This window comes from Protopterus annectens, chromosome 3.part0 (genome assembly GCF_019279795.1).
Source record: "Protopterus annectens isolate FY-2018-M chromosome 3.part0, PAN1.0, whole genome shotgun sequence".
Taxonomy (NCBI): Eukaryota; Metazoa; Chordata; order Ceratodontiformes; family Protopteridae; genus Protopterus; species Protopterus annectens.
The window spans coordinates 1,709,724,408-1,709,743,654 of record NC_056731.1 but is presented as its reverse complement, the minus strand read 5'-3'; the positions used below and the strand labels follow the sequence as shown (position 1 = coordinate 1,709,743,654).

At 37.2% G+C, this 19,247-nt stretch overlaps 1 protein-coding gene across 2 annotated transcripts in view; it reads left to right on the top strand.

Moving 5' to 3' along the window:
- DCDC2 (doublecortin domain containing 2) overlaps positions 1-19,247 on the top strand; it is a 1,207,165-nt gene that overhangs the window by 996,003 nt on the left and 191,915 nt on the right. For both annotated transcript variants that reach the window (XM_044065744.1, XM_044065743.1), the window contains exon 9: positions 13,580-13,677. In XM_044065744.1, coding sequence (XP_043921679.1) covers positions 13,580-13,677 — 98 coding nt within the window. The remainder of the gene's footprint in view (positions 1-13,579; positions 13,678-19,247) is intronic.

Below are 19,247 nucleotides of genomic sequence, written 5' to 3'. Positions count from 1 at the left end.
AATATCTTTACTTTTTGCCATTGCATTCATTTATTCATATATTAAATATCCTATATCGTCTCTCCCAGCTGCTGAACTTATATTTATTTCCTTAATTGCCTTTTCTAAATCTATAATTGTAATTTGTTCTTCTAATACTTTTTCTGTAAACAGCATTATCCGCCATTGATTTTTTCCTTTTATTTCTTTCTTTTTACCATCTCTTTAACATTCTTAACCACAATATTCATAATATTTGTCTATTCTCTTTCAATTTGTCATTTTCATTTTTCATTTCTCTCATGATGCCACATCTTCCTTTATTTTTTTATTCAAATATAATTATACGTCTTCTTTTCCTTGTAAAAGATATTTCTGTTTATATAATAAATCGTTATCTTTTGTTCTTGATTTTTTTGATAAATCTGTTCTTTTTTAAAATATTCCCTTTCATTCCTGTCAAGACTATATAGAGCAGGTGTTTGTGTTTCTCTTTATTCCATTTTATTTTTGCCTTTTTCTATTTTCCCAAGTTAAATCCATTCTTTCATATTTCTCTGTAAATATTATCTACCATTCTGACCAATTTTTATAAAAATTTCTCTTAGTCAAATGATCTGTCTGTAACATTTTTATTAATTCTTTCCATTTCTCATTCCATTTCTTTTCATTAATTCTCTTAATTCCTTTCCCAACTTTTATATATTTTTATTTTCATTTATTTCTACTCATTTATTTATTTTATTAATTTATTTACATTTGTTTACCGGGAAATTCTGACTGGACGCAAGTCCTTTTTCAGCAGATGCCTGGGGAGAAAAGCTCCACATCATGTACATGATAAACAGAGATACAAAGTTGCAGCAGTAGTAACCAAATTTACAGGTTGTTGGCTTTAATACAATAAAAAGATATTGATTATCAACTGTATATACAGTAAATATTGCAAGTTAAGATAGTTTCTTGTTGTTTATAATATTAGTAACAAAGTTGTCAGACAAGATTTTAAAGTATGTAAAGACAACTAGCTAATTCTGACTGTGGTTAGTAGTGGCGGTAGTATAGTTGGGTTAAGAGTCTAGGTGGGGGGTAAGGGTGGGGGATCATTTGTCATATTGACAAATGATCTGAAAAAAAAACATTGTACTGCTTCTTTTATCACTGTTCTTATAGTTTTAAATATTAAAAAATAATTTATCTCTGTTTTCAATTTTCCTTTTCCGTAGGTGCTTTTATTCAAACTCCATACCTCTAAATGTTGACATTCTATTATTTCTCCCATTACTTTATCTGATCTATTTTTTCTTTTTTGCTTTTTAAGTCTCAAATCACAATAAAAAAATTATTTTGTTATTACATCCATATTTAGTATTAGAACGGGCGTTCTTTCATTGAAGGTTGTGCATTAGGCCCGGCAAGCCAGCACGTAAAACTCTACTGCCAATCATTAGCGGACCAGAGTTCCGCTGTGGTGACCCCTAATCAGGAAAAGCCGAAAGACACAAACAAACAAACAAGCAATGTTTCTTGAAATAATTTATCCCTTTCTTACATATCACATAAGTGTATTTTGCTATTAATCTGCAAACTTTCCCTTCCACCTAAAGTCTACTACCATTAATCTTCCTAATTTAACTAAAGTATAAACCAAGATTTTTATTCCCTTCCTATGTAATATAGCAATCCTTTAACACATTTCTTTATCCACTTTCCATATCATACCTCCTAACTATAATGTCTCTGTCTGTTCTCTTTCTTCTTTATTTAAACCCCTGATATCTTCTAGTACTATTAAAGCTACTTCACACATATTACACCATTCTATCACTTCAGTCCTTCTTACTACATTTTTATATTACTAACATTATCAGTTAGAATTCTAAGATTATTTGCTGCCTTTCTCTTAATTATTTATTTTGATCCATCTCCTTTCTTTTTTGCTTTCAGTCCTAAATCCTAAAAATTAATTTTTCTGTCTTTGACCCTTTCTCCAATTGAACTTTTCTTTTTAACCACGTTCCATTGTACATCTTCTACATCTCTAGCTTCTGTTCCACTTTCACTCTCCCCTTCCACTTGTTGTGTATTAACCTAATTTTCTTCTTGGTTTGTTTCATTACTCTCCCTTTTTATCTTTTTGCTGTTTTTCCTGTTGTAATTATTCCTTATTTTGTACATCTTCTCCATTCTGTCTTTCTATATCATATTCTAAACTTTTCTCCTTTTTACAATTCATCCAAACATATCATGTTTGTTTACATTTATAACATGTCTTTCCACATTTTCTATCTTCATAGCCATTTCCTCACATAAATAACACCTTTTTTTGAGAATTGTTTACAAAATGTCCCTCTTTTCCACTGGGAAAAAAATTGTTTTTGCTTGTTCCATGGATGTTATGCACAGTGGAGATTGGGGATATGTTCTTATCAATCAACTTTAATCATTCTTGCAATATGTATAATTTTTCCTTTTTCCATTTTCAAAATCACATTACATTTCCAAGCCCCCATCCAAAGTTCTCTATTATCAATTAGAAATGCCCTTTACTTCTTTACAAAAGTTCTTTAATAAATATTTTTTAACAGTCTCTGTTTAAGTTTCTGTCCAAAATGGTATCAGTGCTCTACCCTAGAAAATTAATAAATTATTTTTTGACTTTCGTATCTTCTGTAATATTTTATACTACATTGGTGGGCGAAGTAGGCATATCTGGCACAATTTCATACATACCTAAAAGACCATTAACTAAACAAATATTTCCTCTACTGGAAAGAATAACATGCCTATAATGTAGAGCATGTCTGTATTTGTTCCTTTGTGAAGATGATAATTATCACTGATGCAGCTGAGGAGATGGTGGGAATTGCCAAGTACAATGGTGCTTTCAACCAATTCTCTATTACGCCATTGCAGATGCAGTTTGTCGAATGCGTCTTTGTCGAACAGTAAAGCGCAAAAAGGCAAAATAGCAAAGTGAGGTTTCAGCGAATTCTTTCTCTGGGAAAGAATTAGTTTGGCCACTTTCGCTACTTTGCCTTTTCGGCACTGTAGTGCAATCTCGGAGTTGGTATATTTAAGTAGGGGGGTGTGGGGGGTGAAGCCCCCCATGTTAAGTAATGTTTTACTGTTTTTTTTTTTTTTTTTTTTTCAGAACAGTGATTGTTTTCTATTGGAAAATAATCGCTGTTCTGAAGTTTTGACATTGTAAGCCTTCACTTACATGGGGTCGATTATCTGTCGTTCGCTCTTCTGAGTGTGCAATATGATAATATAGACCCTTTCAATGAGCTTCCTTTCTCCTGGATTCATACTGGATGAAGCCCTGGCTTCTTCAGGTTATTTTGGAATATCTTCTCCTTTGCGATAGCATACTGCCCATAACTGATGTTCTATGTACAAGCTCCCCTACATCAAGAGGCCAATGTCTTTGACTAAAAGACCCATAGAGCTCCATAGACCATAATAATGGAGTAATTCCTTATTACCAAAAATTTCTGTAGAAAGCTTTTCCAGGTTTTACAAAAGATGTAGCTCTGTGTCTTAAAGAAACAATGCAGTTTACAAAAATATTTTATTTACAGCAGTTATGTACAATATTTCTCTTCAGTTTTACACACATGTATGTATGTATATATATATATATATATATATATATATATATATATATATATATATTGAAAAAAGAATAAATTACCCAAATATCGAGATTCACAAGATCACTCACAAAAGGTCAGCTTTCCAAATGCCAACATACTACTTAGCATGCGTTGAGCAAAAATCTCAGAGCCTGCAAAACAAACTTTTAAAAAATAACCTTAAATACCCACTAACTAACCAGACACCTGCAGCAACTGGAAAGACCCCAAAAGTACCTCACCAAGAGGATCAAGGGGCTCAAACAGATGCTGTATGCTGCCCGGTTAAAGAAATTCCAGCTCTACTCAGTGGCATACCGCCTGCTCAGAGGCGATCTGTGCCTGACGTATAAAGCCATGTCCAACCCGGAATTAATGGACATGCTGCACCTCAGAAAATCCAAATCCCATCGAGCTACGCGCTCGAGGGACTTAAACCTCAGCACTGAAATAAATAGGACATGCTGGACGGACAGATTCATAACCCAGAGGCTCTCTTCACTCTGGAATAAAATCCCAGTCCAGGTTAGGCAGAGTCCCTCATTGACTGTCTTCAAGAGGAATCTTGCTGAGTGGATGGGAGATCGTAGGTTTACCCCGGGTATCACTTCTGTGTCACTGTTAGACAGAGGCACAGTATACTAACCTCGAAAAAGGGCATAGCAAAATTAATTTAAAATGGGTGGCGAAAGCCATACACACTCTGGCTAGGCTTATAAATGCCCTAGGGCAGATAGCCTAGTATGAACCTATGAACCTATGAACCTATGAACTGTGTATACTAATTCCAAGAGCGGAGAAAGGCAATATTTTCCTATCCCTAAAACTGTGTAATCTCATGCACCTCAAGATAATTTGTGTACTTTACTACATTTTCTTGACTAACAGATGTCAACCAAAGGGTGATAGATGTAGATATATAGATAGACAGATGTGTATTATACAAGCGGTCTTTCACCTTATCTAATCACAAGTAGTCTAAAAAAGTGATCTGATACATATGATGTAATGATATTCTTCAATAAAGTTTACCAGTTATAAGTCTGATAATAAGGAAAGTGTATGATTTTTTTAATCTCTAATATGAGTTTTCTTAACAAATAAGTAATATTACAGTTTGCTTTCTCACAGTGTGCTGGATTGTGTGAGCCTGTGATGTACTTCCATTTTTTTCCCTTTCTTTCAGGGTCATGTGACCATGAATTTATTTTATATAATTTAGGGGTTGTGGGAGGCAGAACCCACACATGATGGGTACAGGGATGCTTTCCTTCTCCACACAAAAAACATGTTTTTATGCTTTTTTTAAATAATTTTCCCCTTTTGTAAATTATGCTGGGTTAGATGAAGTGAGTTTAAACCATTTGTTCATAGGTTCATAGGTTCATACTAGGCTATCTGCCCAAGGGCATTTATAAGCCTAGCCCATAGTTATGTGGCTTTCGCCACCCCTTTAGTTTGGATAAAAACTATGCCTATCATTTTTCTGTGCCTCTGTCAAGCAGTGACACTGAAGTAATCCCTGGGGTATATCTGCGATCTCCCATCCATTGGTCAAGATTCCTCTTGAACAAGGCCAGCGAGGTGCTCTGCCTCACATGTACCGGGATTTTGTTCCACAGCATAGGGAGTCTCTGGGTGATGAATCTGTCCCTCCAGCACGTTCTATTTATAACCGTGTCAAGGTTTAAGTCTCCCGCCCTTGTGGTTCTGAGGGATCTAGATGTTTTTGAGGTGAAGCATATTCATCAAATCTGGGTTTGACATGGCCTTATATGTCAGGCACAAGTCACCTCTGAGCAAGCGGTATGAGACTGAATAGAGCTGGAGTTCTTTCATTTGGGCAGCATAAGACATATTTTTGAGACCCTTTATCCTTTTGGTGAGGAACTTTTGGGGCCTTTCAAGCTGCAGCAGGTGTCTGGTCAGATACATTCGAACGGGCATTGTACTCAATCATAGGTCTAATGAGTGATGAGTACAGGGGACGATGACCTCCCTTGATCTAGATGTGAATCCCTTCATGATCAGGTGGGCGATATAGAAGGTTTTCCTAACTACTTTAGCAACATGAGTGTCAAACGAAAGGCTACTGTCAACTTGGGTCCCCAGATCCCTGATGACTTTTTCTGTGCTCAGTGGATTGCCACCTATATGGTAGCTAGGGGTAACCCTGTTTTTCCCAAAGGGTATGACTATGCATTTTTTTGGCGTTTAACTTCAGGCCATGGCTCTGGCACCAGTTATCTGTTTCTGTGAGGCCCTTCTGGAGGATATCTGTGTCAGATGTGTTTTCGACTATGGCGCCCAGTTTGCAGTCATCTGCAAACTTTGTCAGCCATAACCCTCCTGTGTTTGCTTGTACTTCAGAAAAGTAGATGCTGAACAAGAGTGGACCCAGGACTGAGCCCTGTGGGACACCACTTGTGACAGGCTTTGAGTCTGACATGGCTCCAGCAACTCTGACCCTGTGGGTTCTGTCACTTAGCCAGTTTGCAACCCATCTTGTGATGTATGGGTTTACATTCAAGCTGATGAGTTTTTGATGATACCTGAGTGGGGTATTGTGTCAAGGCCTTTGCCAGGTCGAGGTAGGCTGTATGGACTGCCTTTCCTCATCAATGGCCTTGGTGACTGTCTCAAAAAGTCAACCAAGTTTAAGAGGCAGGATCTGCCTTTGACAAAGCCAAACTGGGTTGGATCCAAAGTCTGCAAGTTCCCTATGTCTTTATTTATGAGTTCCATTATGATCCTCTCCATGGCTTTGCAGATAAGGCTTGTCAAGCTAATGGGGCGGTAATTTCCAGGGTCTGTGGAGGCACCGCCCTTATGAAGTGGGACCACAGTCGCCGGCGCCACTCCTTGGGTACGTATCCTGAGGTGAGGCTAAGATTAAACAGCTGTCCTAACTGTGGGTTTAATTCCTCGTTGAGTTCATGAAGCACACAGCCGGGCCACCATCTGGTCCCATGGAGGCTGTCTTTTTTGCCTTAGTGAGGGCAGTTCTCACCTGGGCATTGGAGATGTTTGGGGGGGCTACAATCCTCTGGAATAGATATCTCTCCTTTGGGGGGGGGGGAGTTTGCACTGAACCTGTCAGCCAGTATGTTAGCAATGTGTGTAGGTTCAGTAATTTTCACATCATTTTGAACTAATTCTGAGCATATCTGGGAGTTTCCTCCTAGGTTTCTAACATAGCTAAAGAAGGCCTTATGATTGTCTTTAGAGTCCTTGGCGATTTTTCTCTCAAAATTTGCCTTGGATGATTTTATGAGAGCTCTTAGTTTTTTACTTATAATGATCAAAGGTGTCTTACCTTTCAAGGATTTTGCTCTATCTTGTAGTAGCTTCCTCCTTTTGTTGTAGAGCTTGTTTATGGCTGGGGTCCACCAGACTGGATGCTTGCCTTTGGTACAGAGAGTCTTAGTTTTGTTTGGGATTGCCTGATCCATGCAGTCCTGTAGGTGCTGGTAGAAGGCATTTGTAAGTGATTCAGCGGTTTGAGTAATGTTTACCACTGGCTCAGGGGCCTTAAAGGAGACCACACTAGTTTTTAGAAGTGTGAAATCGGCTTTTGAGAAGTTTTTCACTGTGGTCTTTTTTGTTTCAGGTGGGGGGGGGATGAGGACCTCCAGCGAGATTAGTTTATGATCTGATCTCACCAGTGAGGGGTATACTTCTGGTGTTGAACATTTTGATCCCATGTTCGTGATGATGAGATCAAGTATGTTTTCTCCTCTTGTGGGGATGGTGACTAGTTGTTCCATGGCATTTGAGTTTATGAACTCCAGGAATCTTTGGGTTAGAGTGTTCGGGCTTGAGTAGTGTTCCCAGTCTATATTAGGGTAGTTGAAGTCACCTAGTATGATGGTGTTTGGAGATACATTTATCCCCTCCAATGTTTTCAGGAAGGCCATGTGAGGTTCCTGAGTTTGAGAGGGTGGCCTGTAACATGCTACAAATTGTAGAGCAGTCTTGCCTATGGTTAATTGCACCTGGATGGTCTCCGATGCATCGTGCATTGCCACCAACCTTGAGGTGTGGGTGTCCTTTATGAATATGGACACCCCTCCTTTCTTGGTGTTGTCCGGATTTTGGGGCCGGAACGCATGATATGAGGTGAAACCTGTTAGTGCTGGGGTGCTCTCAGGAGCCTTGAACCAGGTTTCTGTCACAGCACAGACATCGATGTTCTCCATATTGAGAAGGGCCTCGAGTCGTGCATCTTGAGATTGAGACTTCTGGCATTGAGCAGCATTACCCTTAGTTTTTTCCTTTTGGTGTTCTAGGGTGGTAGGTTTAGAATTTGAGCCTTGCCTAAAAAGGCACTATGGGGTGGCAAGAGCCTTTGCCAATATCCGGAAGCCCAGGGTGACAGGTGCAAGCCGTCTTGCAAGCAGCGTGGCTTGTCCAGCATGTCATCCCAGGCAGACAGACATTGGATCCCCTTTGAATGACACCAGAATTTAAGCCAATTATTAAAGCTGATCATCTTATCACTGTATTGTGGCATCATTCTAGGTGAAGGTAGGATACTGCTCAAGGTCAGGGTCATACCTGCCTGGGCTACATAATCAGAGAGCTCCTCGATGTCCCTTTCATGTAGTCCAAGGAGGTACGCCTCAGGTCGTTGACATCAGCGTGGCCAATGGCTGAGTCGCACTTGTACCTGCTGTTGAGAGACCTGAGTGCTTGCGTTATGTGGCGGATTCTAGCGCCCGACAGGCAGCTTACTGTGACCTTCTCCTTACTCAGTCTGGTGAGCGGGATGTCAGTGTGTCTGACTATGGAATCACCAATGACAAGTGTGTCTGGCATTTTGTTTGGCCTTAAGGGCTGTGACTGTTTGACACTCTGACTGTGTGGTCTATGTGTTGCATGTGTTGGGTCATGAGGTGGTAGTTGTTTGGGTGTCTGCTTTGGTGGCCTCTGCTGTTTTGGTAAATTTTTGAACAGAGCCTCCGAGTATGTCTTTGTGTGAGTATGTGTATGATTTGAAGTTGTGATGGTACCATGTGTGACTGGGTATGTATTGTGTGTGGTTACCTTCTCCTCCTGTCTGGTCTTGCCAGTCCTATGTTGAGAGAGCTCAGCCTCCAGTTTGGCCGTATAGTTGCATCTCTCGCATGTATTTGTGTTTTGTGGGAGAAGGAGAGGATTGTCTGTGTACATGAGGCAATTGTAACATTGCCTCAATATTCCCAGGTTCACCAGTTGAGCTGGAGAGGACACTAGCAACTGATCCCTCGACATACTAGAAGTAGTAGATAAAGAGACTTTCAAAGGACTCCGGGGGAAGTGGGTTTTAGGTTGGTGGGGTACTATCTATAATAAGAGTGCTTTATCAAGGTGCAAGTACTGTAGGAGTAAGTGCTAGGCTTTACAGATAGAGAATAGTCTACTTGGGAATCAAGTAGAGATGAACTTTTCAGTTATAGGATATGCTGGTTAGATCAGCAGTACAGCTCGAGGAAGGTAGTTCTAAGGGAAAATTTGAAGAGTGGAATTTAGATGTCCCGAATAGTTTAACCTTGTTTAACCACCACTGCTCTTGTGTGCAACAGTGGCAACTCCGCGCTAACGCGCGTTTAGCGTGTTTTATAGCAGGGGGCTGAAGGGAGCTAGGAATTGGCCCAAAACGACCAATGGACTACTAGTTTCTGGCTGAAACTTCACCAAATCAGACAAAAAGGCTGCTCAGTGCTTCCCACTCCCACTGGTAAGCAAAGAAACTTCCCTCCTTCCTAATAAGGCAATGGATCAGTAACAGGAACTAAAAACAAAGCCCAGGGATCAGCAATCAGTTGTTTGTGTTTAGTATTTTGCTTTTTAGATCAAATGATATATGTGTGAGTGTGTGTGTGTGTGTGTGTGTGTGTGTGTGTGTGTGTGTGTGTGTGTGTGTGTGTGTGTGTGTGTGTGTGTGCGTGTTTGTGTGTGTGTACATACACACACACAAATGCAACTCAGGTAATCAAACTGTCAATTCACTGGGAGTTAATGCATGAAGAACAACACAATTCCCAATACATCAAATACCCTGAATTAAGTATTACTGTCCTGAGCCCCCATGTGGTGGGCTGTGTTGCCATACCCCCACAACATTTTATGCAACAAACTTGTGCTTGCACATCAGTACAAGAAAGGAAAAAATATCCGCACTGCTCCTGCAATCACTTACATATATGCAACACTACTGCTTAGTGCAGTGCTACAAAATCACAGCTCAGAAAAACACAGCAAGAACGCCAATACACAATACTTCCAAACTAAGATCCCATAACAGTGAGGAACACAAAAAGCTTCTCATATTCTGTAGTGCAATGTTTAAATAGCAAACAAAATCAAATTTGACAGAATAGAATATTGACCAAAGAGCATCACTGTAACTGCATACCAGAATACCAGCATTTGGCAATATTGTGATGACTCGTGTATACAAATTGTTATTGTTTTTTTTTCTTTTGCCCCCCCCCACACACACACACACACACACATACATACCACACACACCTGTTGCTCATTTTTGTGGTAGTTTTTATTAAACTACAGAGTTATTTACTGCTTTGTTTTGAACTTCTCCATGTAGTGATTATACTGTTACATTGCTTTATTTTTTGTATAACTTGCATGGAAGTTACTAGTTTTTTTTGTAAGAAGTTTGTAGCTGAAGATGGGCCCTTGGGTCCAGTCCACTTACCATAAATAAATACATTCATAAAAGTTAATATCTATGGACTGAGAGTCCTGTTTCTTTTTTTGTAGGAGGCAAACCCCCAACACCCACAAGTTGAGAGGTATGACAGTGTAGGAGATTCAAAAACTGACTGTTGCCTAGACTGATAAAAATGGTTGAGACTGTTAAGAAAGAAGTAAAATATTCATTATATGTGACCTACATCTGACATCCATAATTTTTCTCAATTAAAAGGGTGACACAGTTTCCAATTACAATGTTTGCATTTGTTATGATATTCTCCTCAGGCTGACTGCTTTTGTTGTTACTAGATAGCTGTAGTTGGATCGATATTGTCAAATTTTAAACCCAGTCTTTTTTTTTATTGTCGATTTCACTGTGGACTGTGTTTTCAGTGTCATGATGACTGCTGCACGTTGGCATGGCTTTGGCAGAGGACATAATGACTAGAGTTGTGAAGTGGTGTTGGAGCAGTGTTACCATGCTGTTGACTTTTGAACCTTTTACTTTCAGAACACTACAGGACTTTGTTGAATGTCCAACTTTGTCACTGTTATTGGAGACAGTGAGGAGTGGAAGGTAGCATGCTGCTATGCAACTGTTTGTATCGGACTTTGAGTCTTAGCAGAAGGTTAGGTTTGTATTCTGTAGAAAAAATATATCTTTTGGATTTTATGGAATTAGAGATCAATCTGGATGCAGTAATTTGTGAAAATTGTATTGATAATTGTGATTTTGTTGTGTAAAATCTGTCTTTCTTATCACTTGATAACATTAACTCTGTTAAATGTACTGCATTTTTTCCTGCTCTTTAAACTAGACATTGAGGACTACTTAACATCATTTGAGTTGTTAGTTTCAATAAAGCGTCTAGTTAATAAGTGCTAAAAAGAATCTTGAACGTCTCTATAGTGCAGCTAGGCCTGTTGGTAAAACAGAATAATTTAAGGTATGGTAAATTACTTACAGACATAATCAAAGGTATAGTTTTCTTTGTCAAGAGCAAACCCTTCCTACTTTCACTGTTCATACTTGAACAGAAAAATATCTGGAAGACGTTTTTGAGAAGAGCTATAAAAATGAAATACAGAGCAAAGGAAAGGATGTGCACACAGCATGGTGATATGATTAGGAGGGATTTTGACAGTATTACTGTGAAGTCTTCAATTTACACACACATGCAAAACTATATTGAAGCGTTGTAGTTGCACAGAGGCATACAGACACTCATATATCTGCAATACCATATTAAAGTGTCATATTTGCGCAAGCACATGTATATGCATGTGTCCATCTGTGTGCATGTATGTGTGTGTGTGTGTGTGTGTGTGTGTGTGTGTGTGTGTGTGTATGTGTGTGTGTGTGTATGTGTGGATGTTTGCATATGAATATATCTTACAGTTTCCTTGTCCTTCTGGCCTGGAGAAATGACAGGTTACTTACACAGTTACTATATAATAATATATATATAAATTAAAATTAAACTGTTACACATATACCTCATAAATCATATATACAGCTGTCACAGTCAAAGTCAGAAACCATGTTTTGTTAATAAAACAAGTGTGAAGACTTTTATTGTTCATAGAACTCCATTTCTGCAATGGTTTTGTTAAGTCACTGATGTTATATTCTTTTTCCAATAAAGATGACTGATTTCAGAAAAGGTCATTGTATAGGAAGTGTTTGTTGCCATTTTCAATTGAGATATTCTGATGAGCCCAGTCAATAGCTTTCTGAAATTCTATTTGGAATTCAATATATTCTGAAGTGAAGGACTAACTGCTTAAAAGCCCTGATGCTCTAGGGCAGTGTAACAGAAGGTTAAGGAAAATCATTTGATATATTCAACTATCCTGCCTTGTCTAGGTGGCAGATATGACAGACATAATGAATTTTTATTGAATAGTTAATGATTTTCCAGTGTAACTGGGCCTTTCTAGGACAATGGAATACGCTATTTCTTAGAAAATCATGCTGCAAAGTGTAGGGTATAAACCATTCTGTTCTTTTCAGCTCTAGCAGAAATCTATTGGATTTAATGAACTAAAGATTTTTTCATTTTGTTTTTAATTTGGTTTAGCATTTTTATGAGGCAGTCTCTGTGGTAAAACACATTAAAAATGTTTATAGTCACATTAACTTTCTTGCTTACACACAGCGACTACAGTTAATAAATGCTCCTTTTTCATCATCTATTCAGAGCAGACCATTACAGCAATGATTTTTTTATCCCTACTGCTAAACTTCAATCAGTTTCAGATCTTAAATGCATTAAATATGTGTATAATATTATAATTTGTGCTGCAATAAATATTTTATAGTATGTCTTGCTTGAAGTGAGAGCCTCTGCAAGAGCATTAATTGCTGTGCTTAATTATTTAAAATATATTGATTTCTAAGTAGTTATTTGAATTTATAACACAATTTCTATTTAATGTAGTCATGTAATTTTCATGTTTATCAGAGCATACAAATAGGATTCCACCCATGCTAAATTAAGAAGTGAAGCCTCTCTCTGATTTTGCCTGTTGGATAAGCTGTTAGATATTTGCACATTCAGCATTAATTCTTCTAGCTATTAGCATTTTTCTTCCTAGCTTGCTGAAATGTGCACTTTAATATATTTTATTTGTAAGGAGAGTTTACATTGTTTGATATCTCCAAAGTACGTACATTATTACCTTTAATGCCATCTTTGGGTAGAAAGGAATTGGTAAGATGCATATCTGCAGAGAACTGAGTATGAGATGCTGGATCAAGTAATAAAGTGCGCAAGTCAGCTGTCACTAAAGATCACCAACCCTCGTATCACCTGCCATTCTCTTTTACAAAGACGGCAGGTTGTATACTATGTTAGTGGTTTATGCTTGTGTCTGACTGGACTATTTTCCTTGTAAAATGTAAACTGAAGTGAAAAGATTTGCTGCTTTTACTGCATAACAGGAAATGAGCTAACCTGGCTGTAGCCAAGTTCAGTTGACTTCAGCTGAAAATCCATGAGCACAGAGTATTTCAAGACTAAAATTGAAAGAAAACATGTAGATATATGATGCTTTAAAAAAATGGCTTATGTAAGTTACCGCATAAGGATTCAATTGTTTTTGTGGCTTCAGATATGATCAAAATGAACTGTGGTGTTATTTTTTTTTTCAAGTTTCTGCATCTCGTTCATTTACTTTATCATAAAATGTGACATTTTCTTGCAGTTCTTACAGCTGACCACAGGGAGTCACAATTGCTCTTTTTTATTGTGATTAAACAGATGATGGGGTGTTTAAAGCTTATCAGAGATCACAGACACCAGGCGCTGTAGAAGTCCAGGAAGATGAAGAAACACAGGTGGAGCTTCCAGTTGATCAGGTAAAAGTCTAATTGCATAGACACCAAATTAGTTGCAGTGACAGTAATGTTCTCACTGTTTTGTGTTTCCAGCTGTCATGAAACATGACACATTTGTATAAAAGCTGTACAAAGCAGAAAAACAGGAGCAGAGCTAAATGCCTAATTATGTTCCGTTACATTTCTAAATTTACATTTGAACATTTATAATACTATTAGTTGTTACTATTTCTTGTGTAAAGTAGTTGGCACTCTTGTGGTGTGATATTTTGGAGACCAATGTACAGAACTCTTTATCAGGATTGTTAAGTTATTTATTTCCTAGGGTGCATTTCATATTTCCAGATCTCACTTTCCTTGTTTGAATTAATTAATAAATAAGATACAACCAATAATAATGTTTACAAGTATATACTCTGTTGTTAATGGTATTATATCCATCATTAAACTGGCGTACTTGTTAAATTTCATATTTTTCATACGACTCAAAGTACATAGCAGATTCAAATAGATCATTTGAATGATGATTGAATCATTACAGGAGATCTGTAGCACTTACCATTCCATTTGGAATCTGAATTACTTTACTTCTCTGGGATGCATGAAGAATGAATGACTGTAGAGCAAGGTTCTATAATCCTGTAAACCAATTTGTCAAGTCATTTAAATTCCTATGATGACACACTAGATGACAAACTTAATGCAAAAAATAATTAGCAAAACAGGCTTCCAAAGATCCATCGCAACAATCCAGTCAAGGATGTAGGTTACAGTTGATTTGCACCCTTCTCTTTATTGTATTAAACTAGTCACCTATAACATTGGGTATGAGTAAGTCTCCAATAAATAACTATTTGCTGTACTATGTTGCTTAATATCCCTTATAAAATATTTAGTAAGCAAGTATGAGGACTGTGGTGTCTGTAGCTGATAGTCCCCATGTACAGAATGCATGTGTGGGCATGCATGTGGCTTCAGAATATCCTTCTGTATAGTGAAAGCAGAGGTATGCATTGTGAAGCTTCTCTGGGTCTGACAAATGTCTTTATTCAAGGCAAGACATAGCAGATCAACAAAGAGTATGAACTGTGTGTGTAGTAAAATATGTAAATGGTATATAAGGGTGAATAATGACCTTCTGTTGCTAAAAATGGGAGTAGACAATGTGAATACTATATAAAAAAAGACACAGGCGATTAGAAGTGACATTTTGTACAGCAGTCAACAGTCCTGTAACTCAGTGGAATAAGTTCACTTCGCAGCATAGTAGAACAGAGGTCTCATTACTTAGATGACCAAAGATCAGCTGCTAGTCCCAGAGCTGGAGGAGCCAAATGGGGATGGGGTTGGGAGGAGAAAGGAGGGTCTGATCCCACTTGCTTCTTTCAGAATGGGAGAGCAGGGGAGGAGGGGTGGGGACTATGCCTGCCTTGGTGGAGATCCGAGAACCAACAGAGAAACTTGCCTCAATGGGGCAAGATGTCTACGGGCTTGCTTCACTTATAGATGCAAATGACATTTTCCATGCAACACATGCTACATGCTGAACTCCAGAGACATCAATGGGCATGCACAGGGAACTGGTAGGGCTAAATCAGAAACCCTGCATCCCGTCTGACACACAGACACACACACACGCACACATGCACACACAGACACGCACATGCGCGTCCGCACTCACGCACACAGACATGCATATGCGCGTGCACACTCACGCACACAGACACACATACGCACACACACATGCACGCACACAGACACACACACCCAGACACACATACACACTTAAGTATGTGTATAAGTGTGTTTGTGTGTGTGTGTATATGTGTGTGTGTGTGTGTGTGTGTGTGTGTGTGTGTGTGTGTGTGTGTGTGTGTGTGTGTGTGTGTGTGTGTGTGTGTGTGTGTGTGTGAGACCATGTATCTGCACTGGTTTCACAGTAAGGAGATAGATAGGGAATGGAGAGTGTGGGAGTTTGAATAGTGAGCTTGTCCTTGAGTACTTTTGAGTGTGTGTATGTATGATGTTGATTGAATGTCTTTGTGTGTGTGTGTGTGTGTGTGTGTGTGTGTGTGTGTGTGTGTGTGTGTGTATATGTGTGTTTATGATGTGTGAGAGTGTGTGTATGAATGTCCAAATGTGTGTGTGTTAACGTGTACATGGGGCATTTCCATGGCAAAGCTTAACATTGGCTGCCAGAGTTTAATTACTGTAGAAAGACATAGATCATAGTGTCATAGGAAGTTAGCTAATGGCCCTAGGGCCTTTACAAGCCTAGCCAAGTACAACTCCTCTTCCCAAGAATATCAAGGTACTAAGTGGAACTAAGTCAACCACTACTGCCCCTGTTCAAGAGGGACACAGGTGAAACTTCTGGGGTCAACTTGCTGTTTCCCATCCAATCATCCAAATTATGCTTAAATATGGTCAGTGACTCTACTTACCTGTATTGGAAGTTTGTTCCACAGGAGAGGTAACCTCTGTGAGACATGTCTGTCTCTCCAGCAAGTCCTGTTGATGTCACATACTAGGCTGAGTTCCCTAGAGTGAGTGCATCTTATACCATTTGATTTACAAATGTGCAGCATTTCAATCAGAGCGGGATCTGAGATTGCTTTATGTGCAAGTCAAGTTTTTCAATGCATTGCATAGTTTTACACAAGAATATGAGTTGAAAACATCAGTAATAATTCATATTTTATAAAAATCTGAGAACACATTTAAATATGTAGCAGAAAAATGCACATTGGCAAAACATTCCAATATTGCCATTTTCAAGAGGGACTGACTGAGACATTGAGAGAAAGTCCAGTGTGTTGTATAAACAGTATAGATATATATAAAATATTACTGTTGAAATCAACTTAACATTAGAAAAATATTTCATATTCCAGTGTGCATGGCTGTGTAATTTTAACAAAGTAGCTGCCAAACCTCTCTATAGGATACCATGTTTTCAATACTATAATGAATGTTAGTTCATATAGGTTTTGTACAAAATAAAATAAAATAAGAAGGGCCATGCTGCCAGGTTATGTAAATAGCAGGTGGACACAAAACACAGAACGTAAGGTATGTATGGCAAACAGCCCAGACAGCATACGTAAATAAGAATTTGGAATTGGTGAGGAGGTATGATGTGTAAAATATTCAGTATCTGAAAGTGTATAGGCTGACAACAAGTATTTACAGAGATATAGATCATTTTACAGGTTTTAGGAAATAGGCTGAAGGTGAACTAGATTTTCACAAGCTTAACATTATCTCTCTTAAAATTTACCAATAATCCAAAAAAAGATAATTAGGTTCAAACTACACATTTATTAATTCAAGAGCATCTCTACCACATTTTTTTTGTATTTTCTAGTCACTCAGAATATTTTGTGGTAACCTTTATGTATCCCCCCTCGATATAAAACTAAAGTTAGGAGGAAGAAGGTATGAGTTATGGCCTACACTTAGTGTACACTATTCTGAATGAATAGACAACACCAGCATATCTCCCACCTTCTTCCTCCAAATTTTAGTTTTCCTACAGATTTTCTTGCAACTTTACATATTGATTGTAATTCCTAAAGGTTACCACAGTGTGTAGACTATGTCTACACTTAGTCTAATCTTTGTAAGTTAATAGCACAAAAAATGTGGTATTGAATACAGACCATGTACACTTAGTATATCCTTAGTGTAGACATTAATGAATCCCAGGTGAAAGACTTTATTCACGCAAATAAATTCTTCAGCACTTTTGCCTCAGTAATATAGAGACTCTTTTTTTTATGATATTTCACTATTCCAGACTTCACAGTACTAGTTGTGAGGAATACAGCACTGGTAATGTGTTGTCCATCTCTGAACAATAAATAAGGTACAGCCCAGGCGAGATGCGATTGGCTGTTTAGTGCACAATGTATGCATGCATTGTCCTGCTTTTCCTGACTGAAAAAGAACCACACTTATTTCAGACATATGTGAAGACAGAATATTTATTATTTTCTGGTCAGTTTCTAATCAGGTAAGTTGTTTCATGAATAGTGGAGAAAGTGCAGAGAACAAATACATTTTATTTAAATATTTATTGATGCACTTGATCAGATTCCTATTTATTTTTATTAAAAAACATTTTTATTAATTTTTTTAATAACAAGCATTGACAAACCTGAAAGGAGAAAAATATAACAAAAACATAACTATGCACAGAGGCCCATAACAAAATTTCAATATAAAAACCAAACCATTAAAACGTATCTAGTAAATCATTTAATTTTAGCCAAGACCTGTACTGATGTGTAACATTAGGTGTATTAATTTTTATGGCTAACAGTTCCTTTTTACAGACATTTTTAGCCAAACAAATGAATTCAATAAAGATAGAGCAGTTTTACATTTCCATTTTTTTGTAACTACTTTCCTTGCTATGGCTAAGATGGACAAAAGAAGAGGCACTTGTAATTTAGGGATAGAATCTAGAACTGGAGCATTAAATAAGATCAATTATCCAACCACAATGCTTAAGTAAAATTTGTAAATTCATTCAAGAAAGGGGTTAGAATTTTGCACTCTATTGTCATATGAAACCAGTCTGCATCAGAAACGTCATTACGTCTCCAACAATTATTTTTTCCAGAATTATATAGTAATGCAGCTTTATGTGGACTTAAAAAAACTCTATGAAGATACTTCCAAATATAACGTTTCCAAAAAAAGAGAAGATGTAGATTTTCCTGCAGACTTTATAAATTTTTATCTTTATCAGAAAAAACATTTTCTTTAATCTGTGAAAAATGAACTCTATTCTTATAATTCTATGTATTTCTTATATATGATTTCTTATTACTTAAATAACTATAAATTTTAAAGAAAAAACTCTAGAATCTTTGGAAATGTTTTGTTTGAAAATCCATAGAGACTTTAATTTTGTCACTAACATATTTTTATAGATTTGTATATTAAACCAATTATTTTCTCCAAACAGTGCTTTCCTTTAAGATAATCCATAGTGTGCACTTTATTACCATTTAAGAGTTGGTGGTAAAAGAATAAGTCACTTTTTTTTAAGATCTGACATTTTACATCCAGTATTATTAGATATAGGGAGTAGCAAGAATGATAATTCTTTAGAAGTCAAAAATCTTTTAAAAATAATATGAATATAATCTGTAAAAGGAGAAAAACTGGAATTTTATGTGTCATTCAAACACATATCTTTCAAAATCTAATAAAATTTATTAATTCCAAATTGCAAATGAGAATAGAAAATATCTATTATTACTAAATAACATTTCATGAATAGATTTCCAATTAGATTGATATGAAGAGTTTAACCATACTGATATATTATGAATTATAGATTTGTCATATAATTTATATTTAGGAAAGCTATACCACCTTCTTGCCAACTTTTCATATGCCAATCAAAAGATATTCTTGGTTTATTAGGGAACCATAGGAAATTGAGAAGAATAGAGTTTAGTTTCTTAAAAAAGTTTTAAGAGAAACATTATTATTGACTGCATATAAAATAGGATTTTTGGCAAAATTATCATTTTTCTTAAAGTGAGTTGGTCTTCCATTGTAAAAAAAAAAAAAAA